At 41.8% G+C, this 22,342-nt stretch overlaps 1 protein-coding gene across 3 annotated transcripts in view; it reads right to left on the reverse strand.

Annotated features, from left to right (window-relative positions):
• Positions 1-22,342, reverse strand: part of FMN1 (formin 1) — a 119,532-nt gene that overhangs the window by 40,791 nt on the left and 56,399 nt on the right. For all 3 annotated transcript variants that reach the window (XR_004540101.1, XM_033951595.1, XM_033951596.1), the window contains exons 6-9: positions 16,774-16,861; positions 14,048-14,109; positions 11,456-11,544; positions 5,024-5,153 (exon numbers count right to left, since the gene is read on the reverse strand). Coding sequence is in view for 2 of the 3 variants with exons in the window: in XM_033951595.1 (XP_033807486.1) it covers positions 5,024-5,153; positions 11,456-11,544; positions 14,048-14,109; positions 16,774-16,861 (369 nt within the window). In the remaining variant the exon portion in view is untranslated. The remainder of the gene's footprint in view (positions 1-5,023; positions 5,154-11,455; positions 11,545-14,047; positions 14,110-16,773; positions 16,862-22,342) is intronic.

Consider the following 22,342-nt stretch of genomic DNA (forward strand, 5'->3'; position numbering starts at 1 on the left):
CCCTCACTTGGAGTACTGCGTCCAACACTGGTCGCCGTACATGAAGGACATGGTTCTACTCGAAAGGGTCCAGAGAAGAGCGACTAAAATGTTTAAGGGGCTGGAGAGTTGCCGTACAGTGAGAGATCGGAGAAACTAGGCCTCTTCTCCCTTGAAAAGAGGAGACAGAGGGGACATGATTGAAACATTCAAGGTAATGAAGGGAATAGACTTAGTAGATAAGGACAGGTTGTTCACCCTCTCCAATGTAGAGAGAACAAAAGGGCTCTTTCTAAAGTTAAAAGGGGATAGATTCCGTACAAACATAAGGAAGTTCTTCACCCAGAGAGTGGTAGAAAACTGGAATGTTCTTCCGGAGGCTGTTATAGGGGAAAACACTCTCCAGGGATTCAAGACAAAGTTAGACAAGTTCCTGCTGAACCGGAACTTACACAGGTAAGGCTAGTCTCAGTTAGGGCACTAGTCTTTGACCTAAGGGCCACCGCGGGTGCAGACTGCTGGGCACAATGGACCACTGGTCTGACCCAGCAAAAGAAATTCTTATGTTCTATTTGCGCCCTTCACCTTTCACCCCCATCTTTCTTTCCACAGATATCTGGCATTTTCCCTTTTCCCTCCCCCCACTCCCGTTGGGATCTGGCACTTTTTGTTTCCAGCGCTGCAGTCCTGCACTCTTCAGACTGCAGGCAGTGTGAATGAAGTAAACACACTGCCTTCGGCAAACCCGTCCCAAAGGTAAGGCAAACGGCAAAACGCAGGTGATGCTTCGGCAGCTTCAGTGTTGTAGCCCACTTTATTGTCACATGCTGCCAGGGAGGGTGCTGTACAACTCAGAGTGGAGGAGAAGACATCTTGACTGGGAAGTTGAATAGTGTCAAATTTGGGGATGATATGTGGTTAGCCGCCTATATGTCTGACATGGTGGAGACTTGATAACCTGTATTTAAGCATGGGTGAATGGAGTCCATATAGAGTAGAGGGCAAGGCTCTGGCCACCTTGCTGGGTACACTGGATGGACTGTGCAGGTCTTAATCTGTCGTCATTTAGTGCGTCATGCTCAGATGCTCCTTTCTTGCATATTCTAGAGTGAAATGGTGAGGTAGCCATGTTAGTCCACTGTTTGAGATAATATATAGAATCAACAGAAAATAAAACAAAACAAAAGGAATTAAGGTAATACCTATTCTTAATTGGACTAACTCAGTGCATTGTTTGATTAGGTTCAAAGGTGACCCTTCTTCCTCAGATCAGAAATAAGAAAATGTTGATAACTGTCAGTATATGTAAGTGAAACATCAAAGTATTTCAGTGATGCTTTGATGTTTCACTTATAATTCGATGAAGTTACAGGGAAACACTTTTAAAACCAATAGAAGGAAATATTTTTTCACTCAGAGAATAGTTAAGAAGCTGGTTTAAAATAAAGGTTTTGGACAAGTTCCTGGAGGAAAAGTCCATAGTCTAGTATTGAGACAAACATAGGGGAAGCCACTGCTTGCCCTGGGGTCGGTAACATGGAATGTTGCTACTATTTGGGCTCAAGCAAAAACTTCTAGCACCATTTAGTAAAAGGAACCCTAATGAAAATTTATTTATTTATTTTAGTATTTATAGACCACTTTATAGTCTATAAATTCAGGTACTGAAGTATTTCTTCCAGATTAGGTTCTTATCTTGCTAATCATTTTTCTGATAGAAGACATAGAATTCTATACTGTAGTTGTTGCTTCCCATTAGTTGCAAATCTGCAGAAGGGTGTCACTCAAACTCTGAACTCCTCTCAATCTGCAGCTCCCTCTTCAGTTGGTACTAAAGCAAACAAACTCAAATAAAACATAAGAAAGAAGAAGGAGGGGCACGAGGAACTGCCCCAGCAACAAACCCTATTCTGTTCTGTGCTGGAACTTATGATATGAGAACAATGATTACCGAATAAGCTCAAATATAAACCGGGGATTTTGGGCCCAAAAACTGGCTCAAAAATGTAGGTCCCAGTTTAAATTTGAGCCAACGCCCCCTCCCAGAATTTTTCAGACCGTTGCCACAAGGCTCTGCCCCCTGCCCTCCTCTCTGTCCTATCCTCATACCTCTGCTGATCCCTGGTGGAGGTGCAGTGGGCAGGAGCAAGCTTTCTGAACTTCTGCCCCGCTGCTAACCAGCCGCCACAGATCGAATTTCTTAGGCTGCTGAGCAGCACGAGCGTGAATTGGTGCTGCTGCTCAGTGCTGAGTGGCTTCCTTACTGGCTCCCATGAATTCTCATGAGAATTTTCAGGAGCTAGTAAGGAAGCCACTCAGCACCGAGCAACAGCGCCAAATCACGCTCATGCTGCTCAGCCGAAGAAACTGGATCTGTGCAGCCAGTTAGCAGTGGGGCAGGAGTTCGGAAAGCTTGCTCCTACCCACTACACCTCCACCAGGCAACGGCAGAGGTATGAGGATAGGGCAGGGAGTGGGGACAGGGGGCAGAGCCTGGGAGGGAGAGAGGGTGCAGAGTCTTACAGGGGAAGGAAGGAAGGGTGCTCGGTGCAGAGCCTGACAGAGAAGGAAGGGAGAGAGGGAAGCATGCTGGGTACAGAGCCCAACAGGGGAGGGAGGGAAAGAAGGGTGCTGAGTGCAGAGCCTGACAGGGGAGGGAGGGAAGGAAGGGTTCTGGGTGCAGAGCCTGACAGGGGAGGGAAGGAAGGAAGGGTGCTGGGTGCAGAGCCTGACAGGGGAGGGAGGGAAGGAATGGTGCTGGGTGCAGAGCCTGACAGGGGAGGGAGGGAAGGAAGGGTTCTGGGTGCAGAGCCTGACAGGGGAGGGAAGGAAGGAAGGGTGCTGGGTGCAGAGCCTGACAGGGGAGGGAGGGAAGGAAGGGTGCTGGGTGCAGTACCTGACAGGGGAAGGAGTGAAGGGTGCTGTGTGCAGTGCCTGACAGGAAGGAAGCTGGGTGCAGTGCCTGGCAGGAAGGGAGCTGTGTGCAGTACCTGACAGGGGAGGGAGGGAAGGGGGCTGGGTGCAGAGCTTGGCAGGGAGGGGGCTGATGCAGAGCCTGACAGGGCAGGGCACTTGACTATTAAGCTGCCTGACTTATATTCGAGTCAACCATTTTTCCTCCTTTTGGGGGGGAAGAGGGGTCTCAACTTATATTTGGATTGACACATATTCGAGTATATACAGTAATAACAATTTAACATAGAACAACAAATTATGCACATGAATAGCTAGGAACCAACCTGCAAAGTGCAACTGGGAGAATCCATAAAATCTCCCTAAAGGAGAAAGAGAATAGCAACCCTCATATTCCTGTAGTTAGTCTGTGCTAAATCTTAGATACAGAAGAAGAGGTCTCGAGACGGACACTGGCAATGTCCAAGGCAGGAATCAGGTGAATCAAAACTCTGAACAGGGCAGTCATACAGAATCCTATGTCTTCTGTCAGAAAAAAAGATTAGCAAGGTAAGAACCTAATCTTTCATTCTGTAGTGGAGACCTTTTGAGGTTCCAAGGCCCTGGAGGACTGATTAGAAGCTGAGCTGAAAGCTCCCACCCTTTCCTCTTGCACCCCGTAGCACGTGGAATATGGCCACTCCTCACCCAGTAAATCTGCACAATAAACACAGGAATTGTGGCAAGACTGACCTGGGGCATCCATTATAGATGATCCCTAGACAAAACAAGGTGTTATGAGGAAGAAAAAAGGACTTTGAAAGAAAAATAGCTAAAAATCCAAGATGGCCACCACCAGAAAATTCATGCCAAAAATAGCCCATGGGAGCTTAACTGAAAAACAAAAAAATATTGAAAAAGAGGTTTTGGAGGTGGAAGGACCTAACCCTAACCCCTCAAAAACTGGATTTTTCATAACCCCCCCCTCGATTTTCCCCATAGGGAACAATGAGAGTACTCACTGTGACTTCTGGTGCCTGTCAGCTACTTGCAGGGAATGAATTTCTGCCTCAGAGATAGCCAGTACAAGTCCACCGCTGGAGATCTGGTGGACCTCGATCACAGACTTCCATCCCTGACAATCCAAGCAATGCGTTGGATTGAAAAACTTTGCAGCTGGCTCTCTGATACTCAGGGGCCCTATAGCCTGCACTCAGGCCTCTGATAAATTAGCAGGCAAGCAGCTCCCAAGGGAACAGACCTCGAGCACTTGAAGGGACACAAAGCAGGCTGTCTCCAAAGGTACTCTAAGAGATTAGTTTGGTAGCAGCAGTCCACCCAAGAATGGGACTTCTGAGCTCTGAAGTCAAGCAGAAATTTCAAAAGCTGATGACAAAAATACTTGAAAATAATAAAATGATGCACAGCAGATCAGAACCACCTTCTGAGTTCACTTTCAAAAGGAAAAACTGAAGAGGGAGCTGTTCTCCACTGCAGAAGGGGAGTAGTTCAGAATTTCTGAGCGACACCCTTTTTCAGATTCGTGTCTATTGGGAATCAACAGCTACAGTACAGAATTATGTCTTTGCTACAGAAGTTAATCCAATTAAAAAGTTATCACCTTCATTCCTTTTGTTTTCTTTTAATTCTATATATTATCATATATTCTAATAAGAACAAAAATAGAGACTGGCAAGATCAAATGCCAGAAGCTTGCACTCAAGTTTTCATTCACAAAGAAAATGAGAAATAAAGGGGAACAGTCAGGGAAAATATTTATCACAAAAGATGATAGCATTCAAAATTCAAAACAAGCTACTGAGAACTCTTTTATCTGTCCTTGCTTACTACCACTAGTCAGAAGCTCATATCTTTCTTTATAGTACTGAAAAGAGAGGCAGTGTGCAATATGCCTATTTAAAAGACAGAAATGGTGCTATTGCACATATATGAAAATAATATGGCCTATGTTATATAATGTTGGCCTTAACTCAGCCTGAGTTAACTTAATGCTTGCATGCACGTTTTACAATCTGCACCTTTGTGAATGCAAATTACACTGACATGAAATTAAAATCACTTAATTTAACAAGTTCTGATGGATGGCTTTCTGTATATATTTACTACTTAGGATGACAATATGGAAACATACCTTACATGCTTGAACGATAATGTCCACCTTCCGCTGGACAGCAGTTATTCCCTCCCAGAAAATGGACTGGAAGATGATGCATTGGGAGCGTTCAGCAAAATTTGGGATCTGGGATAACTCATAGAGAAATCTGTTTCATGGAGAAAGAACTGAATAAAATACTTTTATACATTGAGGGAGTAATTTTATTGCAGGATGCCTACGTTCTGAAAGTATACAGATGCATTGTTGTGCCTCAAAAAGCTTATAAAATATCCCCCACTCATCTGACGCAATGATTCTTCCCATAATTCCACATCTTTCCTCTTCACTCCTTCCACACTCCTGGCCATTTAAATCACCTGGTGTTAGTGCCTAAAATGTTAGAGCTGCAATGCCTGCATGTTATCACCAGAACATACTATCCAACCTAAACCTCCAATCATACATCTACGCAGATGACATCACAATCATTGTCCTCATCTCAGAACTGTCATCTGAAACCTTTCACTTCGTCTCATCTATCATCAACCAAGTAGAACAATGGTCAACAAACTCCAAACTAAAACTAAACCTGGAAAAGACCAAAATATTTATGACCTCCTGAGCATGGGAAGCCGCGCACTCATGAAGCTCAAGGTGTGAAAAATAACAAAAACATGCAAATTACACCAATGCAAATATAATTATAATTATGTATTTTATTTGGTTATTGTTTATATTTTTTCATTATGAGACTCAAAAGAATAAAGCATAATTGCTTGTGTTAATAGTTGCATTAGTGGGAGGTCGTTATAGTTGCCAAAATGCTGGCCTTCTGATAACGAACTCAGTTCAATATTTTGCTACACTCTATTATATACTTTTGGCTCAGTGTGACATCATCAGCTTGACATCCAATAAAATATCAGAGGTGGTGTTTAAAGTTAAACAAATAAATTCCTCTACGTTTAAAAGTTTCAGAACTCATATTCGTTTGTTTACATTCATTTCTGAATATACATTATCCTTTTCACAAAGGTATATTAAGAGAATCATTTGTTAAAAAAAAAAAGTGCTGAAATGTTGTCAGCCTTAGAGGAAAGGAGAAAGTGCAGGAGAAGGCAATCAAAGAGAAGGAGGGGCTGTCTCCCCCTAAGCTGACAGTTTCAAATTTCATTAATCTTCACACAGAAGTCTTCCTATGTTAGAGCAGCAGTCTCTGACTTTAAGTTAACCATTTCTGGATGTTGTGTCTTCTATTTCATTTTTAATACCAATTCTTTCATATCCACACATTCATACTTGCTTGGGCCCAAGCATTCATAATTTTCATTCATATCTCGGCCATTCATATTTCATAAATGTTATATCTTAGTTTAGGATACGTAATCCAATATACTTTTCCTACCCAGCCTAAGGCACATCTGGTATCAATTAACACCACGATGCTGAGAAGCCTACACAAAGACTTGGAAAAAACTGAACATAAAATGGATTCCAAAGACAGCAGATATAGCAAAACAGAGAACAAAATGGAGTCCATGTGATTTCCTTCATGATCTAGCCTAATAGCAAAGTACATAAAAAGAATATTATTATACTTTCCCTTAATATTAATCTGTAGTGTGTTTTTCTGGCCTTGACTACATCCATATTCAGATTTATATTCACCTTATTTCGTACGCTTCTATTGGGCGTGGCCTTAACTAACACATATGCTTGTATCTAACTAGAATTACCCAGAATCATACGAAAAGCAAGCACTTAATACTGCACCATCATATTCTGATATCCATTCCATTACCGTCCCATAAACATCACCCCCTACTGGCCACGAGCCACTACTGCTCACCTCCCCAACAAACAAGTCAACTTAAATGGAAAAAAAAAATTTCCCAATTAACCCCACCATTAAAATCCTAGGAGGGAGAACAAACTAAGATGGCGACAGAGCAGGACGCGTTTTTGTGAGCTCCTGATTTGGCGAGTGTATTTTTTACTTACTACGTTTTTTTCTTTATTCTTTTTCAATGCCAAAAAGAAGGGGAAGGCAGAGGATTAACCCTCTACCTCTGTCTGTAACATCCACACCGCGACAGACTGTAATGACTTCATTTACAGTCCCCTTGGCGACGGGCTTATCTGCTGCAGAGCCGCAGGAAAGGCTCAGCTTAGACAGCGTTTTTTCGCTGAGCCCAGCTGGACCTGACCCTCCCCCAGTGCCTGGAAACGCGGCTGCGTCGATCTACCGATCAGAGGGCTCCCTGGGAATAGAAGGGAGGGAGGATTCGCTGCAGCTAGCAGGTTTGGAGGCGATTTCTTCAACAATTCCAACTTTGTTGAAGCCGACTGAGGGAGGAGCACCGAATGAGAGCGGTGGGGAGTCGGGAGGAGACATAAGCCGCAATGGAGTTCAGCGGCTGGAGCAAGATCTGTCTCAGCTGACCCAACTCAAGCCGCTTCTCAGACCACCGGTGGTAACCATGGACTCTCTTTGGACAGCAATTGAAAATCTTCATTTGGTATGTAGCAACGTTATTTCTTTAACACTTGGGCTCCCATTGAAAATTAATCAATTGGAATCTCAGGTTCAACTGCAAAACCAGAAAATTGGGGAGATTGAACAAACTATGCTGGAAGTCAAGACTTTTAATAAACAACAAGTTACAGATAAAACTTTTTATCTACGGAAAATTGAAAATCTTGAAAATCAATATAGGAGCCTGAATTTAAGGCTACTGAATTTTCCTATACCAAAACTTATGACTACAAGAGAGATCTTTAAAAATTTTTTGACTTCCATATTGAAAATTCCAGAGTCTAATATCCCTCCTATACAAAAACTTTATTTCCTTAAAAGAACTATGATGGAAAAGAAAGAAGAGGAAGAACAAGAACAGTTAGAAATCTCTGAGCTACTGGAATCATCTGAAATTGAAATTCTGGGTCGTGCTACTTTGATAGTATCTTTTGTTTTTCTTCAAGATAAGGACATGATTTTGAAATTATATTTTAATTTGAAGCAGAATTTCTATTTGGGGGGAAAAATTTATATTTTTCCTGATGTTTCACGATGGACTCAGATTCGAAGGAAGGAATTTATTCAATATAGATCTAAGGTTATTTCTTTGGGAGCTTCTTTTCAGTTGAGGTTTCCCTGTAAATGTCTTATAAATTACCAACAAAATAAGTATATTTTCTTTGAACCAGAACAGCTGCGATTTTTCCTAGAAGGGAAAGGGATTTTCGATGCCCCTTAGGAAGTACAGGTTTATTCACGTCTGTTAATATTAGCCGAGGTTAACTGCTCTATTCTTTAAACATTTATATTTGTTCCCCTTTTTCCTGGAAGGGTTTATTTACTTACTTTGTTCTCCCTATTGTGGACTATATATTAAGTTTGTGGAAAGTTTGTGTTTCAATGATATCGATGATATTTTTTCTAATTTTCTTTTCAAAGTTAATTCTTTGTCTGTAATTAATTGATAATAAATAAAGATTTAAAAAAAAAAATCCTAGGAGTCTCCCTAGACCAACAACTGACATTCGAAGCCCACACCAACATCCTAATTAAAAAAAAAATAAAAATACTTCCACCTACTATGGAAACTATGCACACAAAAACCACTTATCTTTGGCTTGAAAAAAATCTGACCACATCACCCCATACTACAAGAAACTTCACTGGCTACCTATTGAGACCAGAATAATCTTCAAATTTGGTTGCTTCTGCTTCAAAACTCTTTTTGGCTCTGCTCCCACCTACCTCCTGAAACACCTCACCCTGCAGGACAAACTCACTTTTCATGCAGAACATTACTGTTCTCATTTCCTTTTCCCAAAGGATGCAAATTCAAAGGATTCCTCAACAGGATATTCTCCTTTCAAGCAGGGATCTGGAACACCACCTTAAGTGACCTAATCCTGAACTCTCTAACATACCACTCTTTCAGAAAATCACTAAAAACCCACCTATTCAACAAGTTAATAATAATAATAGCTTTATTTTTCTATACCTCCAATACCCAAAATGTTCTAGGCGGTTCACAGAATAAAGAGGGCTGAACATTCCAGTGATTATACAAAGCACACAGAAAGGCAGTACAATATTTCAATAATAAAAAATACAGTAAGAAACTATGACAGTCATCAATCAAGTAACAAATATTTTAAACAAATAGGTCTTGACCAGTTTTCTAAAGGTGCAATAAGATGCAGATTGTTGAATCAGATTGTCTAACCATACTTGAACTTTACCTGCTTGATAAGCCAAAGATCAATCAAAATATTTTATATAATGGCAATTTTGGGGATTAGGAAAAGTGAATAAGTCAGTACGCCGAGTAGACCTAGTCAAACAGTACAATTCAAAATGAGAGAAGAGATATAACGGAGCTAATCCAATTAACATCTTATAGCAAATACAAGCAAATTTGAAAAGTACTCTTGCTTCCATTGGCAACCAGTGCAGCTGATGATAATAAGGGCTGACATGTTCCTGATTTTTTAATCTGAAAATTAAACAGACCGCTGTATTTTGGATTAACCTTAATCTTCCTAAAACGGTTTTATAAGCTCCCAAATAGATTATATTGCAGTAGTCAAGAATAGATAAGATTAATGCTTGAACTAGTAATCTAAAAGAAGTAGGGTCAAAGTATTTTTTAATGGAACACAATTTCCATAATGCAAAGAAACATTTCTTAACAAGCATATCGGTATGTTCCCCCAGGGTTAGATGGCGGTCAAGTATAACTCCTAAAATTTTAAGAGATGAGACTATTGGATATTCTTGTCCTCTTAAATAAAGAGTTTTATCTGTAATTTTATCGTTGGAACTAGCCATGAAAAATCTTTTTTTTTCAGTTCACCTGATCCCCCCCAAATCTGTGCTACATCTACCTCATCTTACACGTTCCTTCCTCCTACCCTATGCCACCCCATCACATAACTGTCTATCTACCCCTTCCCAAATCTAATTGATATTACTTCGCTGTCCTTACAGCACCTCTTGTTATACACCATCTTGAACTGAAAAGGTATGACGGGATATAAAATTAAGCTATTAATTTAGATAATCTCACTCACAGAAATGGGGATTATTCATATTGACTTCCACTATTATTACTATATCCAAGCCCTAGAAATGTCAGATACAAAACTGTATTTAATGGTTTATTTTCCTATCAATCGACCAAATGGTGGCATTCTCTTCCATCAAGTATCAAGAAGTTAGACAATTATAACGCTTTTAGGAAAGCGTTGAAAACATACCTTTTTAAACTTTGTTAAATATTTTACACTTGTTTAAATTGTAATTCTTGGAGTATTGCCCAGCCTCTTTATTTGTAACCACATTGAACTTTGCTGGGATATTGCGGGATATAAGTGCATAATGTAAAAAACCACCGGCCATTCCGATTCCAGCAGAGAGAGGAGGAAGGGAGTCAGTTGATTGCCCCTCCTCTCTCCACCTGAATATTCTCAGCTGAAATAAGGCCCCACCTACTACCTCCTGGACCTGATTAAGCAGTCCTTTAAAGCAGTGGTTCCCATCCCTGTCTTGGAGGACCACAAGGCCAGTCGGGTTTTCAGGATAGCCCTAATGAATATGCATGAGAGAGATCTGCATATAATGGAGGTGCCCTGCATGCAAATCTGCTCCACGCATATTCATTAGAACTATCCTGAAAACGCGACTGGCCTGGTGGTCCTCCAGGACAGGTTTGGGAACCACTGCTTTAAAGGGCTGCATATTAGGCAGACCTGCACCGTTGGCGGGCCCTGCTGATGGGCCCTTTGTGCGGCCCTTCATGCGGACCAAGTAGGACCAAGCTAAAATCTCTGCTCGACTTCACCCATAAGTAACAACAGTCCACAAAGCTGTTTAATTGAGGACCCATGCATTGGAGGAAATCACTCTTTGAATCCACCTTCCAAGTTTCAAGGCCCCAAAATTTTAAACTGCTTCCCAACCTGCATATGTCAGACCTCCTCCTATCTTCAATTTAGGAAGGTGCTAAAAACGCATCGGTTTTCATTATGGTCTCGCCATGATTCATAATATCTATGTTGCTAACCTTATTAATCTTATGTAAGCTGCAATGATTCCCAGTTGACAAATGCAGAGTATAAGAAACAATATAGTATGGTATGGTAATGTATGTAAGTTGGGAGTCCTGGCCAGTAATTAAGTATCTACAAAATAGTGCTTACATTATTTTAAACACTTATGAATAGAATAGTTGCATAATTGTTAGCACCTATTTTACAGATTTGCTCCCCCCCCCATACAAAATGGAATCAAAATAACTGGATAAAGATATCTAATTAATTTTATCACCAACTACTTTACTGAATATTGGTCCCTATGGGTAGCATGTAGTCACTTAGGCAGCTGAAAATTGGCCTTTTGCTCTGCGATGCCTGTTCATATTAGAAATGTGGATATGGCCGCCCTAAAGCTCTTACTGCTCTGGTTTATCCAAAAGTTTCCTCTCCTCTTCCTTTGAGGTCTGATGATGCTTCTTTATCATTTCCAACTCTTCTTTCTGGCCCCTCTGCAATACAAGAAAAACATGATACTTTTTGGTCCTTCCCTTTTTTTGTCCATTGCTAAAATGAAACTATTAGAGATGAGGAGAAGAAAATGGTAAAACTACAAACATTTGTCTAGAAGATGAAAGATATTCATATTTAAAGTATGATGACAATTTGTCTCCTATTGCTCACAGCTGGAAACTGAATACAGAGGACATCTTCCCTAAACTTAAAGCTACATACTAAAGTGTGATAATGGTTATGTTTATTAAAATTTGAAATCCCGCCAAATCTTACAACAATTCGCAGCGGTTTGCATAATAATAAAAATTCAATAAAATAAAGATAAGAACACCATTAAAAATAGGACAGCACTAAAAGAAACACAAATCATACAAGTTGTAAACCATTATTTCAAAGTGTTTAAGGAATGCCTGATAACTTCTCAATCAATGAATATGATCAATCAGAAAAGAGCCTATACCGAAAGCTAATAGAAATAAATGGATCTTCAATAATGTCTTAAAAGCCTTAAAATTTACTTCAGAGCAAATATGGTTTGAAAGATGATTCCAAAGACCAGGTGCTATATAACGAGTAATTTCCCACCTGGCAGAACCGATCTATTTTCTTGCAATGATCGTAATGTACATCCTGGAGTATAAAGGACGGTCAATTACTTCAAATAAGCAAGCACCTAAATATTAGTATTCTATAACAGAACCTAGGAAGTATTCTCAATAAAAAAGGTAGATAGTGGGGGTCCCCAGGGGTCTGTGCTAGTACTGCTGCTTTTTAACATATGTATTAATAATCTATAAATGGGACTAACTAGTGAGGTAATTAATTTGCTGATGACACAAAGTTATTCAAAGTTGTTAGATTGCAAGAGGATTGTGCAAAATTGCAAGACTGGGCATACAAATGGCAGATGGCGTTAATGTGAACCAGTGCAATGCGAGCAAACACAGGAGTCATGAGGGAGAGAAATGTCATCAGCTCAAGCATGGGTCAATCAGGAGAAACTTTATTGATAGCTGCAATAGTTGACTCGACACTGACAGTGTTTCGGCAGGAACTGCCTTTATCAAGAGTCAAATTTCAATGGTCTTCTGGCAATACTTATGGTTCTTATGACGACACTTGTTGTTTAGCCCATTATGGGTGCTAGAATATATGTGTAGACTTAGGCATGTCTTTCTTTTTTTCTTTCTTTCTGTATGTTTGTCTTTATTTCTCTCTTCCTGCCCTCTTTCTGTCTCACTCTCTAGCCCCTGTCTGTCTTTCTTTCTTTATTTCTCTCTCTATGCCCCATTTGTCTGTCTTTTTTTTTTCTGTCTCTCTTCCCCTGTCTGTCTTCACTTCTCCCTTACATTTATCTCCCCCCTGTCCAGCAGCACCCCTTCCCTGCTCCACCTGTCCAGCAGTAGCCCTGCTCCCTTCCTTTTACCTCACCCCTGTCCAGTAGCACCCCTTTCCTGCTCCCCATGTCCAGCAGTAGGCCTTTTCCCTTCCTTTTACCTCCCCCCTGTCCAACAGCACCCCTTCACTGCTTTCTCCTGTCCAGTAGTACCCCTTCTCCCTGTTCAGCATCTGCTAGGCCATGCATCCTCGGGGCTTTTGCTAGGACGGCCCGACTCGCATTATCAAAGTGGGCCGGCCTAGCAAATGCCCCGCGGCCGCACAGCTCCGTGGGTTTGACAGAATGGGTGTAGGCGTCAGCGATGGAGGAGGAGGCCGACACTATGCTCTCTATTCCTCCGCCATCTCGGCAGCAGGTTCCCTCGGTTACCGAGATGGGGCCCCTCAGTGAGGCAATAGGTTGGTACGGCGGCGTTAGGGCACTGCAGTTTGTCGCTGCCTATGTTTAAAGTTGAAGCCGGAGGTGGAGAGCCCGACTGGCTGCCGAGGTTTTGTTCCCGCAGCAATCTTTCCTCTCAGGCAGGAACATTGCTGGGGAAACATGCGCAGGCTCCTACTGAGCATGCGGGGACATGGCACCACTGAGGCACAGGAACATGGGGATTGAAGTGCGTATGCGCGCTAAGGGTATTATTATAGCGGATGCCCACAGCTAGGCACTGCATTTTTCCCTGCTGCTTCTAGAGAGGTGAAATGTTGGGAGGAGGGAGGGGGGTCATGAATAAGATCTAGGGTAGAGTGAGAAAAGAAGAAAACTGAGAGGGCTACAAATATATATTTGTCCAGGACCCAATATAGTGTTAATTTAGCCCTGCCATAGAGCAGGTAAGATGGATTCTTCTCTGACCCTCTGCAGCACCTCCTAACTGGCCCCCTCCAATGATGTCAGTGATGAGAGTGGTTCTACTTTCCCTCAGTCGCAGACTGATGATGCACTCTCCAGGAACGACATAGCTCTAATGGTCAGATGTAAACTCCTCTCCACCAAACCAATTTCAAATCCAATAAAAGTGAGGGTATGCCAGATAATCCAATGATCGGATTCGCTGCTCTCTGGTGTTCTACAATGAAAGTTTTCCTTGACTTGGCCGATGTACTTACATTCTCATACAGGGCTTCCAGTGTCTCTAGGTCAACTATAGAATCATCCAAATTTAAAACAGCTGCAAATAAATAAATCAATCAATCAAGCAGCTGAAAAAAAAAATATTGAGGTACAAAGATATACATTAGAAAAAAGCAGTGCATTTTTATTAATGCAGATTGAAATAAATATTTAAAGGGATCTAGTAAACTAAGAGGCCATTTTACTAAGCTGTGCTAGAGTGGCTTACATTGTTATTAACGTGTGGGTTTCCTGCGTTCTGATGCTACTTTCAGCATGGCTCTAAAATGCCCCACAATTTCTGTTTTACAGTTATTGGCCATGCATTAAAGTCAAAATTAGTGTGTGTTCGTTAGTACATGAGCCCTTCTTGCCATCTATTTTGAAGGCGGTAAGAGCTCCCGTACTAATTGGGCAGTATGCACCGATTTACCTGTGCTACCCAATAATCACAGGGCATACCAACTCTTCACTTCCAAATTCACCCCCCCCCCATGCCAAAAAAATAATTTCTATTTCTTAGCCTGAGCACTCTCCGAGGTAACGTCTTTTTAATCTGAGGTAAGCAAATGCTAGTGCTTACTGCAGCTTAGTAATAGGGTCCCTAAGTAAGGACTTAACCAGCTCAAGCGAAGACCAAAAATGTGCCTGTATGAAAGGCTACATTTAGTACCATAGGTTTCACTAAACAGCTAAATCTAATACTCAAAATCTGGGTTCGCTTGCAGTCAGGGTTAGGTGAGGCCCAATTATGGCTTGATGACTGCTATTTAGAGAACACCTATGGATAAAGCCAAACTTTTACATTATACAAACTTCCACATAAGAAATCAAACTTAATTCGTCATAGGCAGTTTTTGCAGCTTCTTAGACTTTACTGATTTCAAAGAAAAGGCCATAGATGTCATCTAGATTTCAAAACAGGGTATACCCTAAAAAAATGCACTGGAGAAGGGTATAACAAGGCAAAGCAGGCCAGTAGGAATAAATTAATACAAATGAAAAACAGTAGGTACATTGAAGTTTTCAAATTTATCCATAGATATAAAGAAAACTGACAAAGTATTGGCATATTCTACAAAGTCACAATTGTTTTAAAGACACACAGTAGCTTATTCAAAAAGCATAAACCTGAAAGAAAGAGTGTAACTATTACTTAGCAATGACAAAGAAACTAGACAAGGTTATTTTAAATATGGCAAGTTCAGTTTGGAAGTTACATTAGAAGGAGGGACCAGGCCGAAGGAAGGTCCTGGAGCAGGTCTGCAATTCTTTCTTTGGTCACTGAAGCTCCAGTCCTACAGTAAGGTACTGATAGCGCAGGGGAGGTGGGGAAGGCAGCACAGAGGGGTGAACTTACGACAATCACATTTTTTTTTTACCATGGGAGCAAGGCTTTTTACCGCTCCTGCGGGTGGTGAAAATCCTTGCTCCCCTACCCATGGTAAACGGGCCAAAGTCTTCCCTGTTCCTGTGGTTTTACCACAGTTTTCCAAGGGAATGGGTATCTGTGTCATTCTCTAGTTCTGGAGCATCTTTTCCACACCAACCTATCGCTACCCGAGACTTCTGGCTGTAAGAACTTTCTGTGACTAGCTCCTCAGTTCTCTGTGACGGAGGGATCCTATTCAACTCATTGGCGTAGCCACAGGCCCACCCAGTGGCAACGTGCAATGTTAATGTAGCTGGTGGCGATCCCCAGGCACTGCCAGCCGAAGAATCCTTTACGAAGTCCCAAGCAGATCCATTATCCATGCATGTTCAACTGCCAACGCTAATATTCCCCCTTCCTCCCGCACATGCTCAGTTCACTTGGAACCCCTGCGAATGCATGCATGAGGGATGCCGGATAAACTGAGTATGTGGCTGGGGGGTACTAGTGTTGGCAGATGGAAACACACTGTTAACTGCCAGGAGGTTGAATTTGCTTGGGACTTCAGAAAGGACTCTTCAGCTGGCGGGGCCCAGGGATCTGCACCAGCCAAAATATTTTTATTGTTTTGATGAGGTGGAGGGGACAGAATGGAAATGAGTGGGTCAGGCCTCTTAGTCCACCCCCAGGCCCATCCTAAAACTGAGATCCAGCTACGTTTCTGGTTCAACCTCCACAACCACCTAGCACTGGGGTAGAGATTTGCATTCCAGGGAAACTTCTCTCCCTCAATTTTAGGTCCCAGTCACCCCTTCTAGCTCTGCTTCAAGCAATGTTGCTCAAAGTTCTAGGTGTTAACAATTTTATCCCAATTCAATCCATTTTGCTTTTAGTAAAGCTAAATTTTTGAAAATGACTGATAACTCACAAGCACACTCGCCCGAGTATTAATCCAGCACAGCTAAGGGTTCAACAACTGTACTAGGAGAAAGTGAATTATTCAGTCTGATAAAAATTCCTTCAAATTAGGCCAGGTTGCAATATTACTGATGTCTTTTCAGTGGGTCTGCCCCAAAATCCCAAAGTTATATTCTTCATGGGTTGGTTTACCACCGTGTTCTTGTATAAACCAAGTGGTATAATAAATTAAATAAACTATGAGACTACTATATATGAAAATTTGGAGGACACGGAAGCTTCTCATTTCAATTAAAATTAATTGGACCTGATTTTAAACAGGCAGACTGCTCCTCTTCTAGAGTGAAATCTAATATTTTCAGACAAAACTGATAAACAACAGCTAAAAGAAAGGGAGAGGAGAGAGGTGGTACATGCAGAGCAGGTACTCACCTTTCTGGATGTCTTTCATATCCAAATGTAAACTGGAGATTAGGATCCCTACAGCTTGTGATCGCTTGCCATCCAGTAGTTTGATGACCTAGAATAAAGACAGAAAGAAGTTCTTTTGCATATATACCCCTGGGACTTTGAAAAGTTAGGCCTATATGCAACAGTGTACAAAACAAGAAAAGCTGATGGAGCTCAGGTTCATGTTGCAATAAAAAAAATACGCAAAAATATGGATGAAGCATACAAAAAAAAAAAAATCAAAACAGCAAGAGAGAGAGAGAGAGAGAGCAAGTGAGCGAGAGAGAGAGAGAAAGTGTATATGAACTGAAAGTGTATGTGACCAACCCTTTTCATGTTTTTTATTTTGTTTATTTTATTTCAAAGGACCCATGAGGAAGGCAGAATACTGCCAAAACACGGCCTGTGTAGGGTCAGATCACTAGAATACAGCAATTGCATTTGGCTTTTATTATTTTTTAATATATACATATTTTTGTGATACTGTATTTGGTAAAGGCATCAATAAACTATTCCAATTTTAACTCTTGGAAGTCCAGGATCTGGTTCCACACTTTTTGCTCTTGAACATTTCGTACTTTTTGTGGTTCCTTGGTCCATCACTGTGGTGATCAGGACCATCCTAGGGACGTAGCCCACTCCACAGTACTGGTTTTTTGTTGGTATGAACTGAAAACCTGCTCCAATACAAATGTATGAAATTGAGAACTTACAACAGTGCACCTTTAATTTGTCACAGATAATTGAGTAAAAAGTAATCCTGATATAGCCAAGTTTGCAAATAAAATTCTATTGCAGGTTGCCCAGAGGACGCCAAAGATTAGGTGGTGGTTGGCATTCTACCACCACTTAATTGTTTTAATTGGTGCTAAACAATGCAGTAACTGATTTCATCATTTAAAACCAATTAAAAAGTAATTACAAAAAAAGAAGGTGCCACTATGCAGCCTCCAGGACCAGCACCTAGTTCCCTGGCGGCTAGCAGTGCATAGTGATGCCAAAGCCTAGAAATGGGCGTGGTCAAGGGCAGTGCTGGACTTTGGAGTCACTATGTGCCACTGGCTGCAATTCTGATGGGACCCTAGGTGCCGGAAATGTAGGCCTGTGAAATCCTGACCTACATTTCCAGTGCTTAGGGTTCTTGGGATTCTGGAAGCGGCGCCTGTCAGTGATTGACACACGGTAGGCACCACTTATAGAATCAGCCCCTAACTGCTAAATTTCAGAGGCGATAACCAGTTAAGTGCCACTGAAAATTAGAGGATAGCCTCGAACGAGCGATTTGACAGGTCAGCGGCCAATTCTGGCCAGTTAAATCGTTCTGATTATTGACCCCGTAGTAAATAGCAGATAAAGATCTGCATGGTCCACCCAGTTTGACCAACAAGGTGACCAAAGCTGTGTGGTTTTATAATTTCGGTTGTAGATAGTCACATTCATTGTCAAGACTTGATTATACCAATAATCAAACAATGTTGCTGGCAACATTTTCTTTGGTTGAGGCTAGAGCATTGAAATTTCCACACACACTGCACACTCACCACTCAGTCAGTGAGCCAGACTATTCCGGGATTTCTATTCTGAACCAACTTATTCACATAAAAGTCTTATTTAGAAAATGGGTGGGACAGTAACATTTGTGGAGATAGTCATCAATGGCAGAAGCAATAAGCAATCAACTTTTACAAAGTCCTCTAAGATCTCAATATCCTTTGCTCGTTATCAGAATAGGTAGTTATCTTCCATTTATTCTCCCCTATTACAATGAAGCAAGCAGCTTAAGTATGTTCAAAGGAGGTTGTCACAAACTTTCTTACTAGATGTGCTTGTAGGAGTCAACAGGAACTGTTGAAATTATTCTATAATTTGAATCAGTACAATTTAATATTGGAGGGGAGGGGGGTGCAATTCACTTGATATGTGCTTTTGAAGGCGATTGGTTATACCAGAAGTTCAAGTATTTAAGCTCGTTACACAAGTACGCAGGTTGGACACTTATCCAACTGAGCTGGCCCATGGTATTTATCTACTTCATTTCCTAAGGATTTCTACATCAGTTTCAATTGACAGATGTAGGATAGGATGTATAGAGTCAATGCATTTTATTTCCAGCCTACAAGGCAACAAAAGGTGAACATTTCTTAACAGAAGCATAAACCTTCCACAGCCACTATGGGGCCCTTTTTCAAAGCCACACTAAAAAGTGGCCTCTGCTATGATTAGCAAGCCCATGTGCTGAAGCCAAATTTAGCAAGGCTATATTTTCCATATGTGCAATGGCTACATGCTAATCCTCTCCAATATATGACAAAGTAAAAAAAACACTTAAGTAGGATGGAGTTTAAAATCTTGTGCATTCTGATTAAATTGCTGGACACTGATGCTCCTTCCTGGCAATTATGGTGTACTCAAATGCTCTATGTTGTAGCCTGGGAGCGGAAGGAAATATTTGACTTTTCATCCCGACGTGGAGTGTGCTTTCAGACTACATGGGAGCCTTTTTGGACAATGCTGGCCACTGTTACTCACAGTTGTATCTGAAATGGCTGAATGCCTTAGGACTTTATACTTTACATGGTAGTTTGATATTTACACATATTGTATCTGAATTTTGAAGTTGGGGGGGGGGAGGGGAAGAGATTGGAGGGGTTGAGCATTGTATTGTACTTTTCATAATCTGACCTGTACCATGCAAGAATCAGTTAAGTTCTGTTTGGATGTTTTGAACAGCTCAATAAAAATTATGTGAATATAAAAAAACATAATTTTTATCCACCAACTAGGATGTAGAACAAAAACCCAAAACGACTAAGGGCTCCTTTTACTAAATCACGGTAGAGCTTTTTACTGTGGGCCGACAAAGTAAATGCGCTGATACTCATTTATTTCCTATGAGCATCACAGAATTTACCTCACCAACCCATGGTAAAAAGTTCTACCATGGTTTTGTAAAAGCCAGTGCAATTGTGGTGGAAAAAAATACCTCAATGTTGCACAAAGGATGGGAAAGAAAACAAACACCTTTGTTCCCAAAGCGATTCCTCTCCTATCGTACAGCGGGCTTACATTAGTTGTCTGTATGACTTTCGTGGAGTTTTTTTGTTGTTTTTTTTAAACCCGCGATGTCTTTCTTCCATCTCCAGTATTTTTGTATGACATGAGAGGAATCACTTTGTGAATGGAAATGTTTGTTTTCTTTCCCGTCCTTTATGCGAACTGATGTCTTTTCTCCACCAGAATTAGTCTTTTTTTGGTTTTGTCCTATATTCTAGTTGGTGTAAGGATATGTGTTTTTTTAACATGCTAATCTTTCCATTAAACATGTGGGCCCAAGGGTTCATGTGCTAACCGTGTGCTAATCGGTTAGTACAGGGCGATACAGCTGCGCTGATTAGTGTGTGGTAAATGTGTGCAGATGCCAAAACTACTATGGAATGCCCGAGCGCACCCCATGGTAGTTGATTTTAACCTGCGGTAAGCATGCGTTAGTGCTTACCGTAGCTTAGTAAAATGACCACAATACTTGCTGTGAGACTGCAGATCTTTTGGAATCAATTTTTTTAGGCTCTGAACATGCAGAATATCATTTTATTTGCTCAGGTAGGCACTTATAAAATGGCCCAAGGCATATGCATGTGAAAGTAGGTAAAGACAAATCACTGTGGTTACTTTTATCCAATATACTAAGTCAGAGTTCTTCACTATTTTTTAAGTAAGGTCCAGTTTATATATATATATCTCCATAATAATAAAAGGCTAAGCGTGCATGCGCTGTTGAAAATCTGTGAGTCCTGGTGGCGTGAGCTGTGCTTCTGTGCCAGTGCTCACGGCGCCTGCACTAGCGCGTGTGCCAGCGACTCCTCCCTCCCACTGCCGGTCCTCTTCAAAGCGGCCTGCTCAGGTTCGCAAGCCACTGTAGCGAACCTTGCAGGCCGCTCTAGCAAATCCAGGGAGGCGAAGGCGGGACGGAGGCTGCAATCGGCAGCGGCTGCTGCTACTCCTCCAGCCGCCTAGCTCCTCTCCGCCGGCCCAGGCTGGCAGCCCCCTCTGCTCCGGTGGCCCGCGTAGGAGAAGGAGCGGATGAAGCAGGGAGACTGTGCAAAGGGAAATAAGGGGGTTGACGGGACGGGAAGGGGAAAGGGAGGGGGAGGAAGCCGAGGAATCTCTAGCACCCGTTAATGTAACGGGCTTAAAGACTAATATATATATATTGTCACGACCCTAGCCCTAAAGCTGGACTCGGGCATGGCCGTGATAAGACTAAGGTCACCCCTTTCATACAGAGCACTAATGGAAGAGATAGGGTAGTGAACAGTAAGAAGGAAACTACTGACTGCCCCTTTAAGTCTAAAAAAATCCAGTTGCAGGGAGTGGAGGTTGTTAAGAGGAACAGCTTGGAACAGCCTCTGAGACACACCTCTCCCTCTGCTAGTCCCCAGCTGAGGGTAATAAGCAAGAATGCGGGTAAACCTAAGAAGGCAGTGCAACTAACTCCTCCCCCTCTGAGAACAGGGCGTGGGAAGTTGTGCAATTTAGAGGCTGCCCTCAGAAGGAAAAGATCAGTCTTTCCTGGGCCAGCTACAGGAGAGGACTCTCCTGATGGAGCACTGCAGCCCCAGGATATTGAAATGACTGAGGCTGATACTGACCTTGGAACCAGTCAGCAGCCAGTACTTGAACCCATGGACTGGACACAGACGGAAGGACTGCCTGAAGATTGCGGCATGGACTGGAGTTAAGTGGCAGGTCTGTGCAGTCTATATTATAGCAGGGTTAAGCTAAGGAGGGGTTGCTCAAGGCAAGCTGCCTTGAGAATATAATGAGGCTGCTACTGCTGTGTTCATTTGGAACAGGGAAAGAAAAAAAAAACGTTTGTTTTGTTCAAGTGCTGATTGACTGAATAACTGAAGTTTTTGAACTAGGTTTTGAATGGGTTAAGATACCTGAGGGAAGTAAGGAACCTTGGGGAGAATCCACTTACCATTTGGGTGGGTTAGTGGAGCCATTCGTGGCATTCTGTTTTACAGAAAAGTTTAAAAAGGTGGATTCACTTACTCCCCTCCCCCCCACATCAGCTTAGCTAAGCTGATTGGGAGCAAGCCAGCAGAACCACAGGCTTGCATATAGCTCTATCAAAAGGGCTGGCTTTATTGCTGAAGGCTTGGTGAAGCTTGAAGGCCGCAACATTTGTGGACATTTACTTAGACCAACTAATAACAATGATTTTGGGACTATGAGATATTTTACTTACCTGAATTAAGGTGGTAACTGAGCTCTTTTGATTTGAGCTCTGTTTTGCTTTGTTTTGTTGCTGGACTATCATTGTTACTTGTGGAGCCAGGTCCAGTTGTGCATAGACTCATACATGCCACAATAAATGACTTTATTTTTGAACCAAGATTTGATTTTTCTTTGATAACCATTATAGTTCCAGTGTTGACAAGGCTGTTCCAGCAGGACTTCCTACTTGCAGGAAGCACGTGAGGGCCTCGTTGAAGTGAGCAGAGCCGGGGTTACTGAGGACGCAGGTACCGGCTCCGCTACAATATAT

The sequence above is a fragment of the Geotrypetes seraphini genome, chromosome 7 (genome assembly GCF_902459505.1).
Source record: "Geotrypetes seraphini chromosome 7, aGeoSer1.1, whole genome shotgun sequence".
NCBI classification, from domain to species: Eukaryota; Metazoa; Chordata; class Amphibia; order Gymnophiona; family Dermophiidae; genus Geotrypetes; species Geotrypetes seraphini.